Here is a 22,479-nt window from a genome sequence, read left to right on the forward strand (position 1 = left end):
TGGTCTGACTTGCTTGGTGCTGGGTCCCTTTTCTCGGGCACTGGTGCTGGGGGAGGCCGAAGTGCTGGGCATTGCGTCTGGGTGGGTGGGCTCCGAGGCTGGGCGAAAAGTGGTCTCCACGTGTCCTGGGATGAAAGTTCTTACAGGTATGACACTTTTCTTTAATATGGGATTCTTGCAGGCAATTCAGAGAGTTACTATGCTGATTGATAACAGGCATAGGCCTGTTGCAGTCAGAGCAGGGCTTAAAACCTGGAGATTGGGGCATGCCCCGCCTGGGGAAAAGTCCCTGCCAGGACCCTAACTGACTAACTACAGTACTTAACAGCTATTTACTAACTAATCTACAATAAAAACAAACTATTTACAGCACAAGGTTGGAAGAGTTGGAAAGCTGCGGACCACTTGCGAAGCAAGGGAGAGAGGCACTCTTACTAACCACCACAGGCAGTAAGAAGAAACTGAGAGGGGGCAGGGCTGGCGGCCCTGATGTACTGACACATGAGCATGGCACAGCCGACCCTATGGATACTACTAAGGCAAAAGTCTCCGACAACTGTGGATGTGGGCGCACACGCACCTAGAATGGAATCAACATGAGCAAGCACTCGAAGAAGAATACAGCTTTCCCCCCATAGTCTACACTGCTAACAGGAGTTAAGATTATAAGAATTTATTTTAGTAAAGCATTGTTTAGAGTTGTAGCTGTGTTGGTCCCAAGCGAAGAGAGAGAGACAAGGTGGGTGAGGTAATGTCTTGTATTGGCCCAACTTCTGTTGGCGAAAGAAATGAGCTCTAGATCAATACAGAGCTCTTCTTCAGGTCTGTGTAGCTCAAATGCTTCTCTTTCAACAGAAGTTGGGCCAATACAAGATACTACCTCACCCACCTTCTCACTGTAGTAAAACAAGCATATATCATATGATAATGAATACAGATTGAGCAGGTCTATTATTAGGTATGTACAACTTTCTCCAGTGGAAATAACTTTGTATATTTTTTCCATAGTCTATTTTGATAGTTAAACAAATAAAAGCTGATAAACATGAAACTGTTTAATAACACTCACACTACATCACATTACCTCAAGAAGCTCAACAGCATCATGGTACTATTTGATGAGTGCTGGTAATCTTGCTGAGGGATAGAACACACTACAACACAGTGTTTCCTAACTTGTGCCCACTTGGAGGGCGTGAGGCTAGTCTTAGTGGGTGGGGAGGAATATATGGCAGGAGAGAGCAGCAATGAGGATATGGAAAGACTTTTAGGAGAAGATGATGGCTGGATTGGTTTGGGGGGGGAGGCAGGAAGAGAAAATAGAAGGAAGCAACAATAGCCATAGGATGGATTTTTGAGTCCTGTGTAAAAGGCCTCATTACTGATGAATATGGAGGACTTCCTCCATTTATAGTGGGTGGGTCAGGGAGCATGTTAGCGTAGGGCAGGGTTTAGCAGCTTGATAATATTTGTTGCCATGAGTCCACACCATCCATTTTACTGAGTGGCATGCCATAGGCCACAAAATACTGTAGTGTGTGTATTTTGTATCAAATATACACAGGCATATTTTGTCCTGTGCAGGTAGTTAAATCCTGATCCATGGCAGACCATATCATGAAGTCTTCTAGACTTCTGTGAGCTGCCCAGGCTCCCTGGCCTTGGAAAGATCTATTATTTATATAAGAAAGTTTTGTTCTCCACATGGAGAAGAACCTGTCTGAAGTTAACTTACATCAATCCTAAATCACCATCAGGAAATGAGAGAGAGAGAGAGAGAGAGAGAGAGAGTGTGTGTGTGTATTGGATTGACTTAAGAAAAAAAATGTATTAAACAAAAACTAATATGGCTTTTCATACAACTCTAATGAATGGACACCTTGTGATTATGATACTGACGTATCAAAAACTAAAGGAACTTTAAACTGATCTGGTTTCTATACCTTGCAGTCTTAGAAGATATCTCGGTCCCAGAGACAACTTGGACAGATAAAGAAAACCAGGTTTGGCTGTTAGAAGGAGAAGAGTTCGCTAACATGCGAGGTGCAAGGTACGTTAGACAATTCTGTAACTTAAGTGTAGATTTACCTTGAATAAACCTGTCATGTCAATTTTAGCCAACTGACATAACATTTTATTTCTGCTTTTCATTATTTACAGTTGTCAATAAATGTTTGGTTTATTTTGACTGTAACATGTAGGGAAATTTACTCAGATCTGCTTTCTGAGGAGAGTCTGAGAAAGTGGATGTAGTCAGCCACAGAAGTATGTGGTCTTTGCCTTGAAGTAGTGCTACAGAGGAAGAAACTTTGAGACCTTCCTGGCCACTAAAATGAGACCTTCAGAAAGACGTGTATAGAACAAGGTTTCCATTGACTCAAAGGCGCTACCATGCATTTGATTAACATCTGATGTGTACTATATATACAGTATCATTTTTAGTCTAACTAGCGGTGTTAAAGCCAACATTCTGGCCCCATTCTAATGCAGGTAATTATACTCCTACTTAAATTCCCCTGAGGTTTCATTTGGATACGGCCTACCTCACTTCAATTTCTAATTTAATGTTGCTCTGAGCTTTTAAATAGCTGCTGTGTTCACTCAAATTGTGACATTTCTGTGGAGGGGTGAAATTTACATACTTCACTGGTGTGAGAAGCCTCAATTGATTTCGTATGGTGCTTTAAGGTACTTCGGTGAAATGTATTCGAGAAGTGCAAAGTGTTACTGGTATTGTAATCAAATGGATAGTGTGCACATGTAGCACTGTCCAAGACTATGGAATGAACTTCTCCAAGGAATAAAAACCATCACAATATTCAGCACCTTCTGCTCCACATGGAAGATGCATTTCTTTTCCTTCACCTTCTCTAGCATACATAGGAACATGAATATTTAAAAAAAAAAATCACCCAAACCTACAAAACAAGATTCTCCACTGCATGTGCTTCTCCTCCTGGGGAGAAGATGAGAGAACACACATGACAGCTGTGTGGAGACATTGCTTAGAACACTACTGGAAGTTCTTAAATATGGTGGTGATGAGCACGGTAGAAGAACCTATATAGAATAGAATACAGCTTTGCTGCTGTCCCAGTCTATGACCGGCCCCTTGAAGAAACATAAGAATCCCTTGCTATCTTTTGAACATATTTATAGAAGTAGGGGATAAGGAGTTTGGTGGGGGAGGAGGGCATGAGAGGGAAGAGCACTGTTGGCCATAAGCATTCATGCTTGAAGCCCCTTGCTATGTAAGCATTAAAGCCTTGCTGAAGTTAAACTTCCCTTAATTTTGACATTTTAGTGCATGATCACAACCTTTCAGCTTGTCCACTGAAATATGTAGGCTGATGGTATCAGCAACTAGATACTCTAAACAATGTCACTTGGATGAAGGCTGCCAGGTTCCATAAAATGTCCAGGGAGGTTGATTTGCCAGGGGACGCTGAAAAGAGAAGAGCTTAACTGCTGCAGATTCCAGCTATTTTGATGGCACATGAAGGCTGGCAGTATGGACTAAGTAGGTTGCTCTGCTACACTGATAAGAAAAGCAACCAGCAGGTTGACGAATTTAGACCACAATGACGTAGGGTAGGCTAAAAAGAAAACAGGACTACTGGCACCAGGGGCTAAATTCCTCTGGTGCATCCTGAAATAAAGTAAGAACACAGAAAGCAATGGTATAATGAAGGACTGGATTAGGCTACATTTAAGGGAGCCAAGAGAACAGAAGGGTTAATTAGCATCAGCAGGTTGGCAGTATAGGCCAGCCCACTGTGTTGACTCACTGAGAGAAAGCTAGTAGAAGGAATGAGAAAAGGGTGGGAAAGTGTGGGCAGCCAGGCAGATGGTAGCCTGGGGTATGGGACAACTTACCAGGCCCGCAGAGAGAGAGAGAGAGAGCGAGAGAGAGAGGCCGGCAGCCCATGAAGCAGGATAATTCAGCAGCCACCTGCAGATGGGAGGCTGGCAGCCTTGGGAGCTGGGCAGGTCATCAGAGAGGGAGAAGGGTAGCCCAGGGAACATATTTGATTCTGGAACCAGCAAAGTGTTCCCATTACCTACGCTACTCGGGCACCAGGAACATTTTGGTATTTCCAAAAAAGATGGTTACTCACCTTTGTAACTGTTGTTTTTTGAGATGTGTTGCTCATATCCATTCCAATTAGGTGTGCACGCACCATGTGCACAATTGCCAGAACATTTTTACCCTAGCAACACTTGGTGGGTCGGCTGAGGTGCCCTCTGGAGTGGCGCCTTCACAGCACCGGATATGTGCTCCAGCCGACCCAGTGCCCCCTCAGTTCCTTCTTGCTGGCTACTCCGACAAAAGGGAAGGACGGCGGGTTTGAAATGGATATGAGCAACACATCTCGAAGAGCAAGTTACAAAGGTGATTAACTTGTTTTTTCTTCTTCGAGTGCTTGCTCATATCGATTCCAATTAGGTGACTCCCAAGCCTGACCTAGGCGGTGAGGTCGGAGTAAGATGTCACGGTGTGCAGAACTGCTGAGCCAAATGTCACATCATCCCTTGACTGCTGGACAATCGCATAGTGGGTAGCAAAGGTATGCGCTGATGACCAAGTTGCTACTCTACGTATCTTCTGTATCGGCACATGAGCCAGGAAAGCGGAGGACGAAGCTTGAGCCTGAGTGGAGTGGGCAGTAAGATGCGTAGCTGGGACACCAGTCAAGTCATAGCACGCACGGATGCATGATGTGATCCAGGACGAGATGCGCTGGGAGGAGACCGGAAAGCCCTTCATCCGGTCTGCCACAGCTATGAACAGCTGGGTTGTCTTCCTAAAAGATTTTGTTCGTTCAATGTAAAAGGCGAGGGCCCTATGAATGTCTAGGGAGTGCAGCTGTTGGTCCCGTCGAGAAGCGTGCAGCTTCGGATAGAAGACAGGGAGGAAGATGTCTTGGTTGACATGGAAGGCAGACACCACCTTAGGAAGGAAGACAGGGTGTGGTCGCAGCTGTACCTTGTCCTTATGGAACATCGTATACGGTGGTTCTGAAGTGAGGGCTCTAAGTTCGGACACATGCCTCGCTGCGGTGATAGCTACAAGGAAGGCTGTCTTCCAGGAAAGGTATAGGAGCGATCAGGTGGCCATTAGCTCGAATGGGTCACCCATGAGTCTGGATAGGACCACGTTGAGGTCCCACATAGGGCCTGGATGCCAAATATGCAATACAGGTGTTCCAATCCCTCGAAGAACCTGCTGACCATGGGATTGGAGAAGACCAAGCGCCCATTGTCGCCCAGGTGGAAGCTGAAATTGCTGCTAGGTGTACGCCAATGGATGAAACTGCCAGGCCCTGCTGTTTCAAGGACAAGAAGTAGTCCAAGATGGCAGGTACTGACGCCTGCATGGGGGCAGTATTGCTTGGGGCGCACCAGCAGGAAAAACACTTCCACTTGGCCAAATATGTGGTCCTGGTATTACAGACATTAAGTTCCACAACAGTTTTTGAATTTTTGATTTTTGTCTTGATACAGCATGGGCCAAAATTTTGCAAACTCCAAATTTTTCGAATTTTGCAAACTCCAAATTCTGTTTCCTGACCAGCTTTATTAATAACACTTGTTACCACAGTTAACTATGTTTTACCCTTGCTAGCAGCCTAGGATGACATTTCTTCCTTTAGCCAGTTTGGCAGGTTGTTTTTTTGCAGTGTAAGCAGCCTCCCAACCATACCCCACTAACAATAACGGTTATCAGTTTGTTCCATTGGGCCATGTCACGGATCTGTGCGTGGAGTGTATCACTTCACATGCTGCTGCACCACCTCTGTTCATACCCTGGCAGGCACTTTGTATTCACTGCTGTTGCACTTGTTTTATAAGTAGGATTGAGAGGAAAAAAATCCTCCAGCAATAGATTTTCAATCACTTACATTGGCGGGAGCAAGGCTGTACACTGACATAATTAGGTCAACATAAACTGCCTTACGTCGACTTAACTCTGTAGTGTAGACCAAGCCTAAGTTACAATGACTCTGGACTGATTATTGGACTTATTTTTTGTTGCCATTTTTGCTAGCAAATCCCCTGCAAAGGAAGAGGATTCTAGTGGAGCTTTCTAAATACATAAATGATCATTATGAAACTTTGATGAAGTAGCAGTTCAGTGAAAAAAGCACATAAAACAAATGATTCAGCTATTCGCTGTATTTTGTAAGTCTCTACTCATTTTAGGCTGGGCAGCATACATTATGCCAAGCAGCAAGCATAAATAGCAGGGTCAAAAAAGTAAACAGTGATTAGACTGCATATAACTCACCTGCTTTATTGTCTGATAGGATCCAATTGTAACTGAAGTAGTTACAGCCACCAGCAGTAAAAAACAAAACAAAACCCGAAGTATGCTTTTTGACAGTGAATTCTTATCCATTGATATATTGACCACTCTCTTCCATCAGCAAACAGAATTAAACCTAAGTCTATTTCTAATGTTCATTACTGGAAGAAACGTACACCAATCTAATCTTGTTTAATACTGTATGGTGAAGTAAAGAAATTTGTAGATGGCTTTGCAGAATATTGCTGCTTATTTTTTGTCTTAGTGTATCCATGATTTTTTTTTATCTAAGATTGAATGTTAAAAGATATATACAAATAAATTGCTGTTCGTTGCCAGTCATCCATTCCTTCTTCTCTTCCTTTTCCCAATTCTCCCATGTTGTCTAAATTCTTCAAGGATCTCTGCCTTCTCTCCCACTTCCTTTTGCACTGGGTCTGTGCTGTTTGATTCTTGATGCTACGATCTCTGTGTCAACACCATGGCCATTGCTCAATTTCCTCCAAACTTGTTTCTACTGTTTCTGTGCCTTAGAGTGATGCTCTCTGTTGATCTGCTCAAGGGCTTCAGGCAGATCAGAGAGCCGTGTCTCCCTACTTCATGTGGTATCTTTTCAGTCTTTTCCCCAGATTTCAGACACTGGAATACACTGGTTTGCTTGTTTTTGATTCAGCCACAAGACCAATTGCTCGCAGCCTTCCCACTTCAGATTGTGATTTTGTCAGAACTCAAACTAAACAAGGTAGTCTGATCAGAACCAGGATGTGTGATCTCTAGGGAAACCCCAGGGTGTTGCTGTTTAGAGCACAATGGGGACTTTTTGCCCATGGTAAAGCACAGGATTGTGAGTCAGAAGACCTAGGTTCTCTTCCCATCTTTGTCACAGACAGAGACTTCAAGCAACTCGCTTAGGCTTTCGTCCCTCAGTTTCCTCATCTATAATATGAGGAAAAGTAAAATTCATGTACCTCAGGACAGGAGTATTGTGAAATTTAATTCATTAATATTTTTAAAGTGTTTTGGAGATCCTCAGGTGGAAAGCACTTGACAAATGCAGGTACATCATTTAGAAAGTGACACTCTTACCTGCGTCATTACTGAACCAATACTTTCACAGTGTTTTCTAGATGGGATTAGCAAATGAGCATTGAAGTGACTCCATCTGTTATTTGTCAAATCAGTTTGTCTAGTACCTGAAGATTATTAGATTTAAGGGGCTTTTATGATCTGAATGCATTTAGCAAGCAAAGCTAAAAAGACATTTAAAATGCATAGCATCATCTACAAAATTAATAATTTCTAGATTTTTAGCTTTACCTGCAGTTATTTAGATTTTACTGAACACAGAAAGCAAAGATATTATGTACTAGAAAATGCAACATGTAGCAAGTATTCATCAGTTTAGATTAGGTGACAGTTAGAAACAACCATAATAAAGCTGCCTCAATTTACAGATGAAGTTTCCTCTTTTTATTGGGAGTGATATTAAAACAATCCATTTCCAAAGGACTTACTTGTTCCTCTCCTTAATTATGTCTGTGCTTTGCCAGTCAAGATCTACAATAAAGCTGCTTCTTTAAAATATTGATAACTACCATATTGTGGGCCTAAATCGATCATCATACTTTATTTTGCCCACTCATGTGGTCTTTCACATAGCTGTTAAAGCACACTACTGTCTGTGATGAGAGTTAACAAGTATGTCAGTAAAACAGGTCTGTGTGATTAGCAGTCTAAATTTTGAAAAGATCCAATTATTTTTTAAAACAAATTTTCTATTCATTGTTTGTAATACATTTCTGAAAGCTTGAGGACATGAGGAGGTCAAAAAGGGCTGCAGAGTTCCTGGCATCTAGGGGACTTGAGCCAATGTTAGCAATGTGGGATAGTCTGATGTGGCAGGGTATCATGCTGAGAAAGGTGGATCAGCACTTGACTCTTGGTGCTGGTCCCAGCTTTGGTGCCTGAAACACCTGAGAAGGAGGTCCCAACTGCTTTTCCTCATCTACCTGTGTTGAAGTTGAAACCAACCAGATTTCACTGGCCCATTAGAGCAGAGGCCAACTGCACTGAGATGGTAGGCACCTCTGCAGTATAGGTCAGTGCTGCACATTTGGACCAGGTTCTGGATCACGAGGGAGGGTCCTCTTGCTCAAAGCCTGAAGCCAAATTCATGCATTGTTCAGCAGGTGAAAATACTCAGGCGGCTGTCGGTATCACATCAGGTCTGTCTGAAGAAGGATCAGCAAGTTGGGAATATGCTGGAGATATGGCCTTTCCCAAGGCAGAAAAGTTACTTTGTGTGACCCTCCACACTGCGCCTCAGTCTGTCACCTGGGCAGAATTTTAACCCTAAAGATTTTACCTCAGCCATACAGCGGGAAAGTGGTCTTTGTGCTAATCAGTCATCTGACAGGTCGAAGTCTATCTAAAAACTGCCAAAAGGACAACTACCCCCCCTCCCCCCGCCCAACCACTGAGAATTATTAATTTTCTAACATTTTTGAAACAAGTTGCTGTGGACACTGCTGAATTGTAACTCACTTCCACAGGCACTAAGGAGGAACAGGTGCAGTTGGTGCGGTATTCCCTTATCTGCCCACAGGCAGGGAAGCTGTGAGGATGCATGTACAGCCCCAATGGACAGCACTGAGCAAACTTATTTGGACTCACGGCATGAGTCCATACATACTAGAAAAGGGTATCTGCAGAGCTTTAATTAAAAGAAAATACACACCAATTAAAAATTAATCTTCCAGGATATTACCATGAAGCCTTCAGGAACTGCTTATCGACCTGTTCATCAATTCAAATATAATACTTTATGTGACGTCTAATAAGATTACCACTTTTCTTAAAGGATGTTCAAGCAAACTTTTTCTATCTAATAAATAGTACCATAAGTACCAACAGTTTGCCAGCTGGTTTTGAATTTTCTTCTTTAAAAAAACAAATACATTTTATTTGTGAAATGAAATGATTTGGTTTTGAGCCATTCTAAAATAAAGTCTTACACATTCATTAGACTTTCACTGTATAAAAATGTACAGTGGTTTTAATGACATGTACATTCCATTATGTTTACAGCTGCAAGATATGAGGCACACTCAGTATTGCACTTCATTAAAATTTCAGGCTCAAACATAACCCAGAAGTTTAAATGAAACTGCTGTTGTAATTCAGTAATTCTTATACAGGACAAACATTGATATTCTTTATATACAGCGTGATACTTGTTACATTTATGCCTTCCTAACACAATTTTTTTTAATAGTCTAGGAAATAAACGAGAATATTCCTCTTTCCCTCCCCCACCCATGATGCAGTTACAATTGTACAGGATTACAAAAAGTCAGTATACAATAATCTGTTTTTTCTTTCTTCATCTGAAAACCAGCATCATTCATAGTCCACAGACTCAGAGATCCATTAATAGCAATTATTTATTTGTAAATGTCCAATGCTTCATAGCCAATGACTGTAATGGCCACATGCAAACATTTCACAATTTTTGATGTCTTGGTTCAAAAAAAATGTCAATTTCTCACAGCATGGTACATGATATTTGGCATCCTTCTTGCACTGTAAATTGTTCCTTTTACCTGGGTTATGAAATGGTCCCATCCTCATCCTGACTGGACTTTATATTCTGTTTAGGACACTTGTGAGATGAGGACAACTGTTTTGCTCCGGTAAAAAAAATTCTCGTCTAAAAAGTGTGAGCATTTCTGCAAACCCCACACCCAAGAGCAAATTCCTCACCAGTGGGTGGATGGACAACATGAAGTGGACACTCTGTTCCTTCAAGTTGTTTGCCTTTGGGACCTGCAATCAGCGTAAAGGGAAAAAGACATTTTCAAAACTTCCAAATCTTATGTAAATAAAACTGTACAAGTATTGAAACACACAGTATTACATAGAGAAATCAGTTTGTTTGAATTTAGAGGACACTGATAAAAAAGATTTGGGAAAAATGCAGTCAGTATAGGAAAAAATAGCAACGAGCCACTTTCACATGACCAGCTTCTACCAGGCATTTAAAAATTAGAACTTTTACAGGATGAAAAGTGAATAATTGTGAGCAGTTTGACTAAGCCTAACAAAAAAGGCCAGAACTGTTGGCTTCTACGAGATTTACAACTTCAGGTAAAGGATTAAACACAAATTTGAAGAAAAACCCCAGACTATTAGACTGCTATCTAGTCATAGTAAACCAAATTAATTATGGAAAATTTACAGTCAAAATTTTATTGAAAGAAAATTAAAATTTCTTTAAATGGATCTTCAATACAGTGAAAAAAGTTTCAGCCCAATATGAAACAAGAACCTTTACATCTGAATAACCTATACTTGTTAAATGAAATTTCACCTGAAGAACAATTTAGGAGTTAGGCCAACAATTACTTCTCTGGTGTATAAGTGAAACATTAAGCAATGTAGTAGAAGTATATATTGCTTTTTCTCCTCAAATTATCTAAGTAATCTTCTAACACTACATTAAAACAATATGTGAAAAGCTATAAGGAGCACATGAAACATAATATTAAAATTCACAATTCTGGTGAGACCATCAGATCAGTGGCACACGATGATGCCAGGAACTAAGGGATTAGCACAGTTCAAAGTGCTTTCCTTTATAGTTGCAGGATAAGTATTCAGGTCTGGCTACACCATTTCATTATATTTCATTATTATTACATCTCTTTGGTCCATGTGGTAGCATGCAACTCCAGTAGTGTGTGGAGGCAATTTGCTGAAGAAAGGAAGTTTCAAAGTATCTAATGATGTATTGATTTTACTGTGATAATAGAATTGCCCATTTTGGAAACCAATATTTCCAGAAAGAAATGAATCACAGAACAAAATAATCCATCCTATGAAGATTATCTAAAATGCTGAATTTAAGACATCACATGATTAATTTTGCTATATTTCTAAAAATTAGCAAGCTCAATTGTAACAGAATAACTGTCTTACTAAATAATTTTCTGGTCATTTAGATTGTTAAAACTGTTCTGTAAAAACATTACCTGCCGGACAATGTGGAAGTTCTTCTTTAGTGATGCTGGTCATTCTTTGGAAATCATCATGGCAAGCGTTGCAAAAATGCGTTGTCCCAAAGCAGAAAAACACAGCTACTGAGCAGCAGTACCGACATTTGTACTCTAAGAAATCTGTACCATGTTTGGGACACATCTGCATAGAAAGAAAACAAAAAAGTGCTGTTAACATTAGAAACCAAACTAACATTTAAGCAACATATTTACATATTTGAAACATCTGTCAAAAATTGAACAAATATGTACATTTTACTACAAATAAATCTAATTGCTGTATAGCTCAGATAACCGTATTTAAAAATCTTTAAAAGAAAACAAGTTCAAAACTAGTCTGCTTACCTGTGCCCTTGAAACATCAGAGCATGCACCACAAATAAGCTCTCTTGGATCATAATCATCTCCTTGTCCAGCCTCAGCATCACAACGAGCTTCACCACCAAAGTATGCCTAAATGGGACACACAAATGACTGAAGATTAAAGCTGAAGAGATTGTGGACAAACAGTTTATATTCCTGTTACCAAATTCATATGCATGGAGAAGATGATAAAGGCTGTTAGTACAATCTCTTTATGATGTTCTATATGTTTAAACCTTTAAAAAATAATCTTTTCCCCCCATGATCCTCAAAATGGCACAAAATTATCCAGCAATCCAACATATGCCATATACATGTCTTTAATATGTGCAAAAGACTGCAGGGTTTGGATCATGGGATGATTTTTTGCCATTCTATGAGTGCATATCAAGAAGGGGGGGGCAGGGTTGGTGCTGCTGAGGTGATGCTGGAGCTGAAGGGAAGCTTCTCCCTCCCTTCTACTTTCCCACCTGCCAGCACAGTACTCAGATTCAGGGGAGGGGAAAATCCTGCCCCAACAGGTTATGAAGCTGGCTTGAAGTGTCACTCCCTCTGCCTTGAGCCAAGTCCTAAATGGGCAAGGTAGCAGAGAAACTGCTCTCCAATTGGGTGGAGAGCAGCAGGGTGGACAAAGGCAGCAGAAGTGAGGAGTAGGGAATGAACTGCTCCTTCCTTCCCGTGCTCTGGGTCCTGGTGGCCAAGGCATTTTGCTGCTCTGAGTTTTTGGTTTTATGGCACAAAGGCACAGTGGGCAGCCATAAAACACACACTAAATAGGGCTGCCTACTCTGTGGAATTTCCTCATATATTTAAGTGTTTTCAGACACTGCAATGGATTTGTGGGTGGGAACCCCATCTTATTAGCTGCCCTTTCACCATTTCCCAACTTCCAGGGGAAGACAGCTAATCAGAGCTACTGGATATACTGAATTATAGGGCTCTTAATGCAGCAGCTGCTTCCTGCTATCTCTGCACTGCTTGAAATGCACCCTCTTCCTGCCTGGGGGATGATATTTCCCCCCAGATTTCCCCCCCCCCCAAAAATCTGGAAGGAGATAAGGAAAGGAGTATCCAGGCCACTATCCAGGAAGGAAAACCCTTTTGGAACCCCAGCCCTGCGGACCAGAGAGAGGAGACTTCTAAAGGTGTGCTCAGGTGTTAAACGTTAGGCATTTGAGTGAGTGAGGGTTCAGGAATTAAATAAAATCACAGGTGTCGGTACCCTGAGGTTAACTAAATGACAGATTGGCGGTGAATACTAAAATACTGAAGTGGAGTAAATATAGAATAATACAGAGGGGATGCATGTGTGGGAGAGAGTACAGAATGAAATATGAACATGTATAGCATACTGGAAAGAAAGCATGATGTGTAATGGGAGCAGAAGGTGTGAAGGAGGGAGGGGGAGAGGCAGAAGAAGAAAATACCTTTATTGGGAGGGGAGCCAAAAACTAAATTGGTTGAGAGTTGCAACAGGGGAGCGAGCATTGATTAACTGTGGGAAGTGGGAACAGAACGGAACAGGGTGGATGGCCAGAGGAGTTTTCTAACAAAATAGGATGTCCACATTCTTCTGAGATGGCACCATCCTCTGTTCATCTAAGGTGTCTGATTTCTGAACCATTCTCTTTCTATACTGTCATTTCACAGGGCCAGTGGTGTGTCTTTTTCTGTTCTTTTTTAGTGCTTTTTGGATTTTACAGTGCAGTGCAGCTTTTCCAATTTTCATACACTATACACAAAGTAGTGACTTTTTGGCAATTACATCAATTACATCTGAGAAAGTGCTAGCGGTCATACCTTTTTGCATTTGTAGCAAACATAATAAGCATATCTGTTCATTGCATAGCTAGCTGGGTCATTATAAAATCTAACACCAGGTGTTGTGATGGCCTCACTCTTGTGCAATCCTTCATACTCCAACCTCATTAGAGCTTTCCTCCTCACGTCATCATAGAGTTCTTTGATTGGATCAAGCAAGTCCTTTAATACCGTATGATTAATTTTGTTCTAAAATAAAGAACAATTGATAAGAAACTTGGAATACTGTAATATTTTCATTATAACAACAGAAGTATTTATTTGTATTGTGGTAGTGCCAAAAGGCTCCATTGTGCTGGATGCTGAACAATCATAGAAAAGAATACGGAATATATATTTCAACGGATTATGAAGCTGTATGTACCTACACTAGATGCTTATTCTTTTCAGCTAATGCACTCATGGTAAACAGGAATACCCTTTTACCTCAAATTTTTGAAACTCAGATCCATAAGCTTGAGGTCTGGTCTAGCTTACATTGGGCTGTAGCAGCCACAGGGGGCTAAAAAACACAGCAGGGGATCAGTGCAGCATAGGAGTACCCCAGTCACACACCATTTTTCTATCCATGCTCCCTTTTCCCTTCTTCATCAGCAACAAGGAGGGTAGGTGACATAAGAGCCCCTATATTGGATCCATGCCACTGGAAGATCACCCCATCACAAGCTCCTATCATGACTGCAAATATAGAAGTCCAGCACAGTGGAGTTGCTAAAGGCCGATCAATTCAATGTACTTATATTCTAATATGCTCTCTTTTCTGGCAGTGATGGTAATCTCTCTCTTTTAGTAGAGAATGTAAAGGGAGCTTTTGGCAGTTTCATAAAGACGACGGAGCCCTATGCACATGTGCTATTCATTACCATCCTTCTGTGGTATTGAAAGACAGGTTAAAGAGGCATCTTGCTAATGGTGGAGCTACCCCATTCCTGCTGTTTGAGATAATTTAGGCTATGCTGAGGGAAGCATGGAGTGTAGAGACTTAAAGTCTTCACTTATTTTGTAGTGCCTACAATGAATCCAACTCTTGGATTATTACAAATTTTAAGTATCTAAAAGCATATTATACAAACATCTAAGTATATACACATAATTAAAAAGGACTACAATGCTACATTATTTTCACTTTTTATGAGAAACCATGTTTGTAGTTTTTGTGCAAGGAAATTTTAAAAAAGGACCCTCCCATATCCACAATTTACAGTTCTTTCCTTTCAGCTATGCTAGAAAGGATGGGTTATTCATCTTGTAGTAACTTGAGTTCCTTGAGATGTGTAGTGCAGGGGATCTCCAGCTGTGCATGTGCTCCAGGCAGAGCAGAGATTTTTCCTGAGCAATGTTTGTCTGGTCTACACGTGTGCCCCTGCTCGCCTCGTTCTCATACTCTGCACTGAGTGAATAAAGGGACTGTTGGACCACCACCATTTTAATTTCTTCTTTACTGCCAATTCCCAGTAGGGGGAAATCAGACAGCGGGTAAGGAGCATGAATAGTGCACTACACACAGGGACAACGCCCCTCAAAGAACTCAAGTTACTAGAAAGTGAGTAATGCATCCTTCTTTTTTGAATCACTGTCCCTATGTGTAATGCACTTCAGATGATTCAGAAGCAATACCTCTATTGAGGAGGTGGCTGTCTGGAGTCCTGTGACACAACGATTGCAGAAATGCCCTGCCCAAAGAGGCATCAGAGGCAGCTGCTTGCACCCGTGCAGTATCTAGCCATAGCGTGTACAGAGCTCCAAGTTGCTGCTTTGCAGATGTCAGAAGCAGGACATCTGTAAGGGAAGCTGCCGATGTTGTCTGAGCTCTCGTTATGTGTGATCTCACACTTCGTTCAAGAGGAACAATGTTCAGTTCATAGAGTAGGATGCACCCAGAGATCCACTTGGACAGCCTCGGGGGGGGAGGGGGGAAGGGGGAGGGGAAAGAAGAGGGGGAGAGAAGGCCTCTTGTTCATTTGTTCTGCAAATGATATAAAGAGTCTTGGAAACTTTTTAAATGATTTTGTCCTCTAGGAAAAAAGTAAGAGCTCTACATATGTCCAGTGAGTGCCACATTTCTTTCATGCTAGAGCGAGGATTAGGGATCATTTGATCGATAAAGTCAGACACCAACTTCAGGACAAGTTTTGGATGTAGTCTCATGTATACCTTTTTCTTGTGGAAAACTGTATAAGGATGATCAGCCTCGAGTGTCCCTAGCTCTCTAACCCTTTTGGCCAACATGATAGCAGTCAAGAACACTACTTTCATAGAGACATAGCAGAGAGCAGCCTGCCGTATGTTCAAACAGTGAGTTTGTTAGCATTGATAAAACCAGGTTCAAGTCTCAGGCTCGTACAAATTTTGCCACTGGAGGGAACACTCTAATCAGACCCTTTAGGAAACAGGATGTGACTGGGTAAGACAATACAGAGTAGGTATCTGGCAGATGAAATGTGCTGGTGACTGGCAAGTGTATCCTGAGAGAAGTAAGAGACAGTTGTGAGGATTTTAAGGATAAGAGCTACGTCCAGCACATCCGAAATCTTTGCTTGTAAAGGGGAAATTCCTTTTTCTTTGCCACAAAACATAAACCTGTTCCACTTAGTCTCATACCATTTCCCAGCAGAATCCTTTCTACAACTGTTCAGGATGGCCTGGACATCAGTTGAGCAGAACTATTCTAATTCTGACATCCATCTAAACAGCAAGCCCTATCGTGAAGTATGGCTGGGTTGGAGTGTTAAGTCCTTCCCTCAGCCAGCGTTAAGAGGTGTCACATCAGAGTAATAAATACAGACAATTGTAATAGAATGGGGTACCAGACCTGGCAGGTGCTATAGGAATGGTTTGTGCCATGTCTGGTCTGATTTTCCTCAGTACCAATGGTAATAAGGGAACTGGGGGGGGGAGGTAAAACTCAGGACTCCCGGCCACTGTATGAGAGGAGCACACCCCACACAGCTTTGTATGGAGGTCATTCATCATCCTCTGGAACTGGTGCAGTTCCGACTCATGTTAAGTGGAGAAATGTCTGCTTAGGGAGTCCACCAGGGTGTTTTGGATTCCTGGCAAATGGACTGTAGTCAGAGTAATCTGCATGGAAATGGACCAGTTCCAGAGGGTGATGGCCTCCACGCAAAGCTGTGAGGAGTGTGCTCCTTCCTGCTTGCTGATGGAACAGACTGCCATCATGTTGTCTGATAACACCTGGATTGACTGGAATTGCTCACAGGACAACCTGCTTGCTCTCAGTTCATACACTCTGACAACAGCATAGATTCCTGAGGAAACTGTGTCCTAGAAGGGTTTGTGGCACTTGATGCAGCTTTTAAAGGCTGGGAATCCTTGGAGAAACTGTTGGAGAACTAGGATTGGGAGGGGGAAAGGGGAGAGTTATCTCTGCCCATCCCAGATGGAGAGTTCCAAGAATTAAGGAACCAAACCCCTAAAAACTATAATATATTTCAACTTTTTACAGAGAGAAGCTGAAGAAGTTAGAACAAATACTGAAGCTCTGTCCTAGACCATGAACAGTAAGAGTGAATTAAACCGGTGGTGGTCCAATATGCCCTATTTATTCCTTTGATGTGGAGTATAAGGAGATGTGGGGCATATACCTGAGGGACACTGCTAGGGAAAAATCTCTGCTCCTGGGTGCATGTGCAACTTGAAGGGCAGTACAGAGAGGGACAAGCACTCAAAGAAGAACTGAGGGCTTGTCTACACAGGTGCTTAGTGCACAGCTAACTAGGATGTGAGCAAACAGCTCACTAGCCTGCTGTGCACTGAAACTGGCCATGTGGGCCCTGCTGCTGCGTACTAAAAATTCCATTGTGTGCTTTGACATACAGCTGTTTGAAATGGAAGTATGTCAAAGCTCACTACAGAACTTCAGGTGTACAGCAGTAGGATTTACACAGGCAAGATAGTGCATTGTAGATTTACAGCCTGGCTTGCTGCATACGAAGTCTCTGCATAGACAAGCTCTGGGAATGAAAATAAGCAATATCTAATGTCCATCATAAGTAACATTGAAGTAAGCACTTGTAGATACTCTGTGCTACATATAGTAAACACATCATCCTTACCTTGCAAATAGGACAAGACATAAACCCAAAAGTTATCCTGGGCCCAAGCCACCTGTTTTCTAGTACTCGACGACAGCACTGCAAGTGGAATACATGACTGCAGTCCAACTTTAAGAAAAAAGAAAGATGTATGAGTAACTACTGTACTCTAAATTGAAAAGTTTCAATAGCTACTGTAATGAGACACCATTATATTTGAGTTTTTGATTTTAACTAACAGAGGTGTCAAATTGCAAATTCATTTATTAATTTAAAATCTTAACATCAGAAAAGCCTTTCTACCCATGAAAAGAAAGAATATTAATGGCCTTCAAAATCAGTTACAAAACAAACTTTTGCATAACACTAACCACTGGACATATGAAATCATCAAAAGTGACCAAGTTAGCATACTAACTACAGTAAAATCCTGAGACATACAATGTACACCCTCTACAAGATCTATGCATATGCCTTTTTTTTGGAATATGCTACAAGTTACGTGTATAAGAAATGGACACGATTTTAATATGATCTATCCCTTGCATACAAAGAGTGGTACATAAGGAAGAAAAGGGTGGTGATTTAAAACTCTTAAAAATACTTCTAAGTGAGTGAACTTCAGTTACAAACACAATGCTCAAAATAGAGGAAATGTACACATCAAATGATCCTATTTTCATTCTCAAACAGTAGAGAGAAGAGAGCAGTAGTGCTAAACACACAATGTAATCCTCTGCTCACTGACAGTATGTACTCTGAAACTTTTAAAAATTCATCCCTTCAAAGGAAATTGTAAACTCTTAAAAATTTAACAATATTGTATAGAATTCATTTATTAAATAGCAAAGGCAAACCTGGATAGCTGGTGCTGCTGAAAGTGCTTCAGTAAAACAAATCATGCACATGTCATCAGCATCTTGTTTAAGAGTTGTGGCATTCTTATCACAACCATGCAGGCACGGCAAACAGTGCTCTTCATTTTTAACACCTCCACATGGATGACCACAAGGATGAGTCTTGCTACAAGCTATCTTAGCATACTCCTATTAAAAAGGAATTCTTAAATTAACATTTTTTCTAATCAAAGAATCATTTTGTACATTGTAATATATTTATTCTGTTGCTTCTTGAAGTAGTCTTACTACCTGCAACGAAAACTCAGGGAGCAGTGACAGTAATTGTCTAAGTATAATACAGACATCAGTATAGTTAGGAATACATCTTGAGTTCTAGGACTTTGAAGTGAAACAGATGTTTTAATTTGCTTCTGCTATGTGACACCTGAATAGCAGAACTCTAATGAAACTTTATTTTAAGAAAAAATATTTTTGATCACACGCATTACAGAACCTGAAACTGTTTTTCTCTGTTCTTCCGGTGTACATATTTTGTGCATTTGTTAGCAGTTTTTATATGATTAGATTCATGGCTTACCCTGTGTAATCAGTCACTTTCCCATTCACAGTAACAGAGGTGAGAAGAAACATTTAAAAAATAAGAAAAATGGGAACAGAAGACCACACAAATTGGCAGGGAGAGTAAGTATTATTCACAATTCAAAATTATTTGGATGACAGGACCTAAAATTTAGCTTTTATCTTGTATGGCTGGTTGTAGACTCAACTATGTATTAATATTTCATCTTCATGAGATAAAGTGAGGTTTGTACACATACCTGGCAATCTGCATCAGAACAGACACTGCCTACTGCTGATAACTCTGTTCCATTCCTACAACCACAGAAACGACATGCTTCAGAGCTGCTGGTGGTTGGTTTACCTACACCCACAAAAAACAAACAAAAAATCAGAATTTACCAAAATGAAGTGTTTATCAACCAACACACTAATAATAGCCTTAATTATCTCATGAAACAAGCAGGAAAAATGTAAATACTAAGGAAATTAAATTAATCTAGACTAAACTGTTTCATACATGGGCTAGTAGAACTCTATGCTCATGGGATTTTCAACAGTAACCATAGAATCACATCTCTCAAGACCACTAAACACAACACAAGGATATGAAAAATAGTGCAAATTTTTGGAAGAAAAAGCTTAAAGAAATACATTAATATTGTTATTTATGTGTTAATAGCTACGAAAAAGTGTGCCAGCCACCTTATATACATGTAAAAAAGATGGTTTCTTGTTTTGACGACTTTACAATTTAAGACAAATTACAGCCAATGTGAAGAGAGGAAGGCCTTTTTTTTTTTTTTAAATTACTTCATGCTGAACACTTTATTTACTTGATCTCATGCCTAGCTAGAACTGCCTTGATTACAAAAATTATTAATCCTATCTTAATTCACTCTTATTTGGCATTTCAACTAATTTATTTTCTTTCTTACATTACTAAATGTTTTGTATTCTTATGAAATGCATATCAAGATATTTCCCCTTCACAAGGGGAGTTTGTCAAGTATTTGTCATGTCAATTACATGAGAAAGAAAGCAGGAAATCTTCCAAGTCCTGCTTAATTTATAAATATTTGCATTCCAAAGCTTAAACTAGGGTATTGAAAACTACATTTTACAAGCAATATCAGTTTCATCTCTAAAGATCACTAAACATAATGAAAGGAACATCATCCCTTAAGGAGGGACGGGGGAAATGGAAAAACATGAAATATATATATTTTTTTGTTTTACTAAATCTAATGAAAGATAAAGTACTTCTAATTCTTGGGACCCCCCGCTCCGATCTCATGCTATCAAAGTTAAAATTGAGCTGCTCAGCGTATCACTCAAGGGTAAGATAATAGACCAGGGGTTGGCAACCTTTCAGAAGTGGTGTGCTGAGTCTTCATTGAGTCACTCTAATTTAAGGTTTTGTGTGCCAGTAATACATTTTAATATTTTTAGAAGATCTCTTTCTATAAGTCTTTAATATATAACTAAACTATTGTTGTATGTAAAGTAAATAAGGTTTTTAAAATGTTTAAAAAATTCATTTAAAATTAAATTAAAATGCAGAGCCCCCCGGACTGGTGGCCAGGACCCGGGCAGTGTGAGTGCCACTGAAAATCAGCTCGTGTGCCGCCTTTGGCACCTGTGCCATAGGTTGCCTACCCCTGTAATAGAGCATCTTTCCTATTAATTTGTGACCATAAAAGGAATATTTGGAAGCAGGCAGGTACACAGTTGGCTTCTCTTATTATTATAGTGCTGCACAGAGGCCAACATATCTGAACATTCTGTGAAAAGGGTTGTAATTAAGGGCTATGGGATGGCTGTATTTTTACCACCCAAATGCTCTCTAGATGTAACACAATACTTGGAATGTAATGACTATCCGAATGCCAAGCTGGACACTGTCCACAACTAAACATTGTTGTGGTCTTTTCTTTCTAGTAGTGGTCATCACAATACTATGTCTAAGGGTACTTTAGAAGTGTTTATATTTTAGGGCAATGGAAAAGGTTTGTTTTTGGAGAAATTAGCATTTACATCGTTCAAGGGTATTGAAACTATTATTTATATATTTTTTTTCTCATTACCCAGTTCAATTTTGTTCATGAAAGATTAGGTTCTTTTCTATATGGTGTGTCCACCTTCCTCAAAAGAAAATAAAAGCATTTTATAAATCATTCAAATGTAAGTACAGGTGACAATTATTTATGGGCTACTGCTCTCAATTTGTAATACTCCCTTTGATGGAAGTGGGAGTTGCACGAGTGGATAAAGAATGGTAATATCAACTCAAGAATGCCACTTTAAAACCTTCTAGCATTTCAAAGAACTAGATATCCAATTATTATTATTATTGTTTACTTTACTGTAGCACCTAGGAGCCCTAATTTTGATCCCATTGTATCAGGCACTGTACATAAACAGAACAAAAACATAGCTTCAAAGAGCTTACAACATTTCTGAACTCAAGCATCCACTTGATATTGCAAAGCACCACCATCACGCTACCACCAAGGCAATAAATAATTTGCCAGGATTCAGTGTTTTGTGTTAAATAATAAAAATAATAAAGCATTAATGTAAAGATGCAGAGAGTCGCATTTCTAGAAATTGATCTTTTGGAGAAGCTTAAAAAAAGAAATCAGGATGAGTAAGGAACAAGAAATATCTGATTTTTACCTGTTTGTTCTCTAAACTCCACCATAGCCTTCATAGTTTTAGAGTCTGCTAGTGCCATGAGCCAGAAAAGTTTGGTCCTACCACAGCCTTCATGAAGATCAACTTTGATAGCTTCTTCCTCTTCTTTGAATACCTATCAGTTTAACCATATGGGTATTAAAAAGTACTCTTACAAAAAGCTGAGTCAGTAAGCAATTATAAGAAACTTTAGTTTTGGTTTGCATCAGTTCTAAGTTTGCATTTTTAGTTGCAATACTCATGGTGTTATGGAGTTTGTATTGCAAGTTTTAAAATACAACTTTTATACATTCTGTAATTTGTGTGCATGCAAAGAGTGGGATGATATGATGATTTGGAACACACTCTGAAGGGTAAAAGCTAGAAAATTAAAACCTGGATTGGCCAAAGAGTCAACAAAGAAAACAAGAATACTGAAAAGCAATGCAGCTATGCTAAGAACCAGAATGATGTGAAGACTCTCAGTGAAAGCTTTAAACTTCAGGAGGACTTAAATTACCCTACAACCTCTTGTGTAAAGTAAAATTGTTTACATCTAAAAAAAAGTCAGCGTAGGTTTATAAAAGGTAGGTTCTAGTATGGCAAAAAATATGTTGAAAACTGTTCTGTCTTAAGGTTTCTTATAATGCCCATCACTGTAGTAACTAAATACTTCCCAGGTAAATTATAGTTAGATAGCGAGATCCCAAAAGGACTTCATGCAGTCTTCTAGTTTTCTGCCTTTCCTGGTTAGGAAGGCTCTGCTTGAATTGATTTTACATATA

At 40.1% G+C, this 22,479-nt stretch overlaps 1 protein-coding gene across 26 annotated transcripts in view; it reads right to left on the reverse strand.

Moving 5' to 3' along the window:
- Window positions 1-9,328: 9,328 nt before the first annotated feature.
- MYCBP2 (MYC binding protein 2) overlaps window positions 9,329-22,479 on the reverse strand; it is a 444,438-nt gene continuing 431,287 nt past the window's right edge. For all 26 annotated transcript variants that reach the window (XM_038370114.2, XM_043504638.1, XM_043504632.1 and 23 more), the window contains 8 exons: window positions 21,698-21,830; window positions 19,279-19,382; window positions 18,458-18,646; window positions 17,622-17,729; window positions 13,525-13,734; window positions 11,707-11,814; window positions 11,338-11,503; window positions 9,329-10,132 (listed from right to left, as the gene is read on the reverse strand). In XM_038370114.2, coding sequence (XP_038226042.1) covers window positions 10,017-10,132; window positions 11,338-11,503; window positions 11,707-11,814; window positions 13,525-13,734; window positions 17,622-17,729; window positions 18,458-18,646; window positions 19,279-19,382; window positions 21,698-21,830 — 1,134 coding nt within the window. In that variant the 3' untranslated portion in view covers window positions 9,329-10,016. The remainder of the gene's footprint in view (window positions 10,133-11,337; window positions 11,504-11,706; window positions 11,815-13,524; window positions 13,735-17,621; window positions 17,730-18,457; window positions 18,647-19,278; window positions 19,383-21,697; window positions 21,831-22,479) is intronic.

This window comes from Dermochelys coriacea, chromosome 1, assembly GCF_009764565.3.
Source record: "Dermochelys coriacea isolate rDerCor1 chromosome 1, rDerCor1.pri.v4, whole genome shotgun sequence".
Classification (NCBI taxonomy): domain Eukaryota; kingdom Metazoa; phylum Chordata; order Testudines; family Dermochelyidae; genus Dermochelys; species Dermochelys coriacea.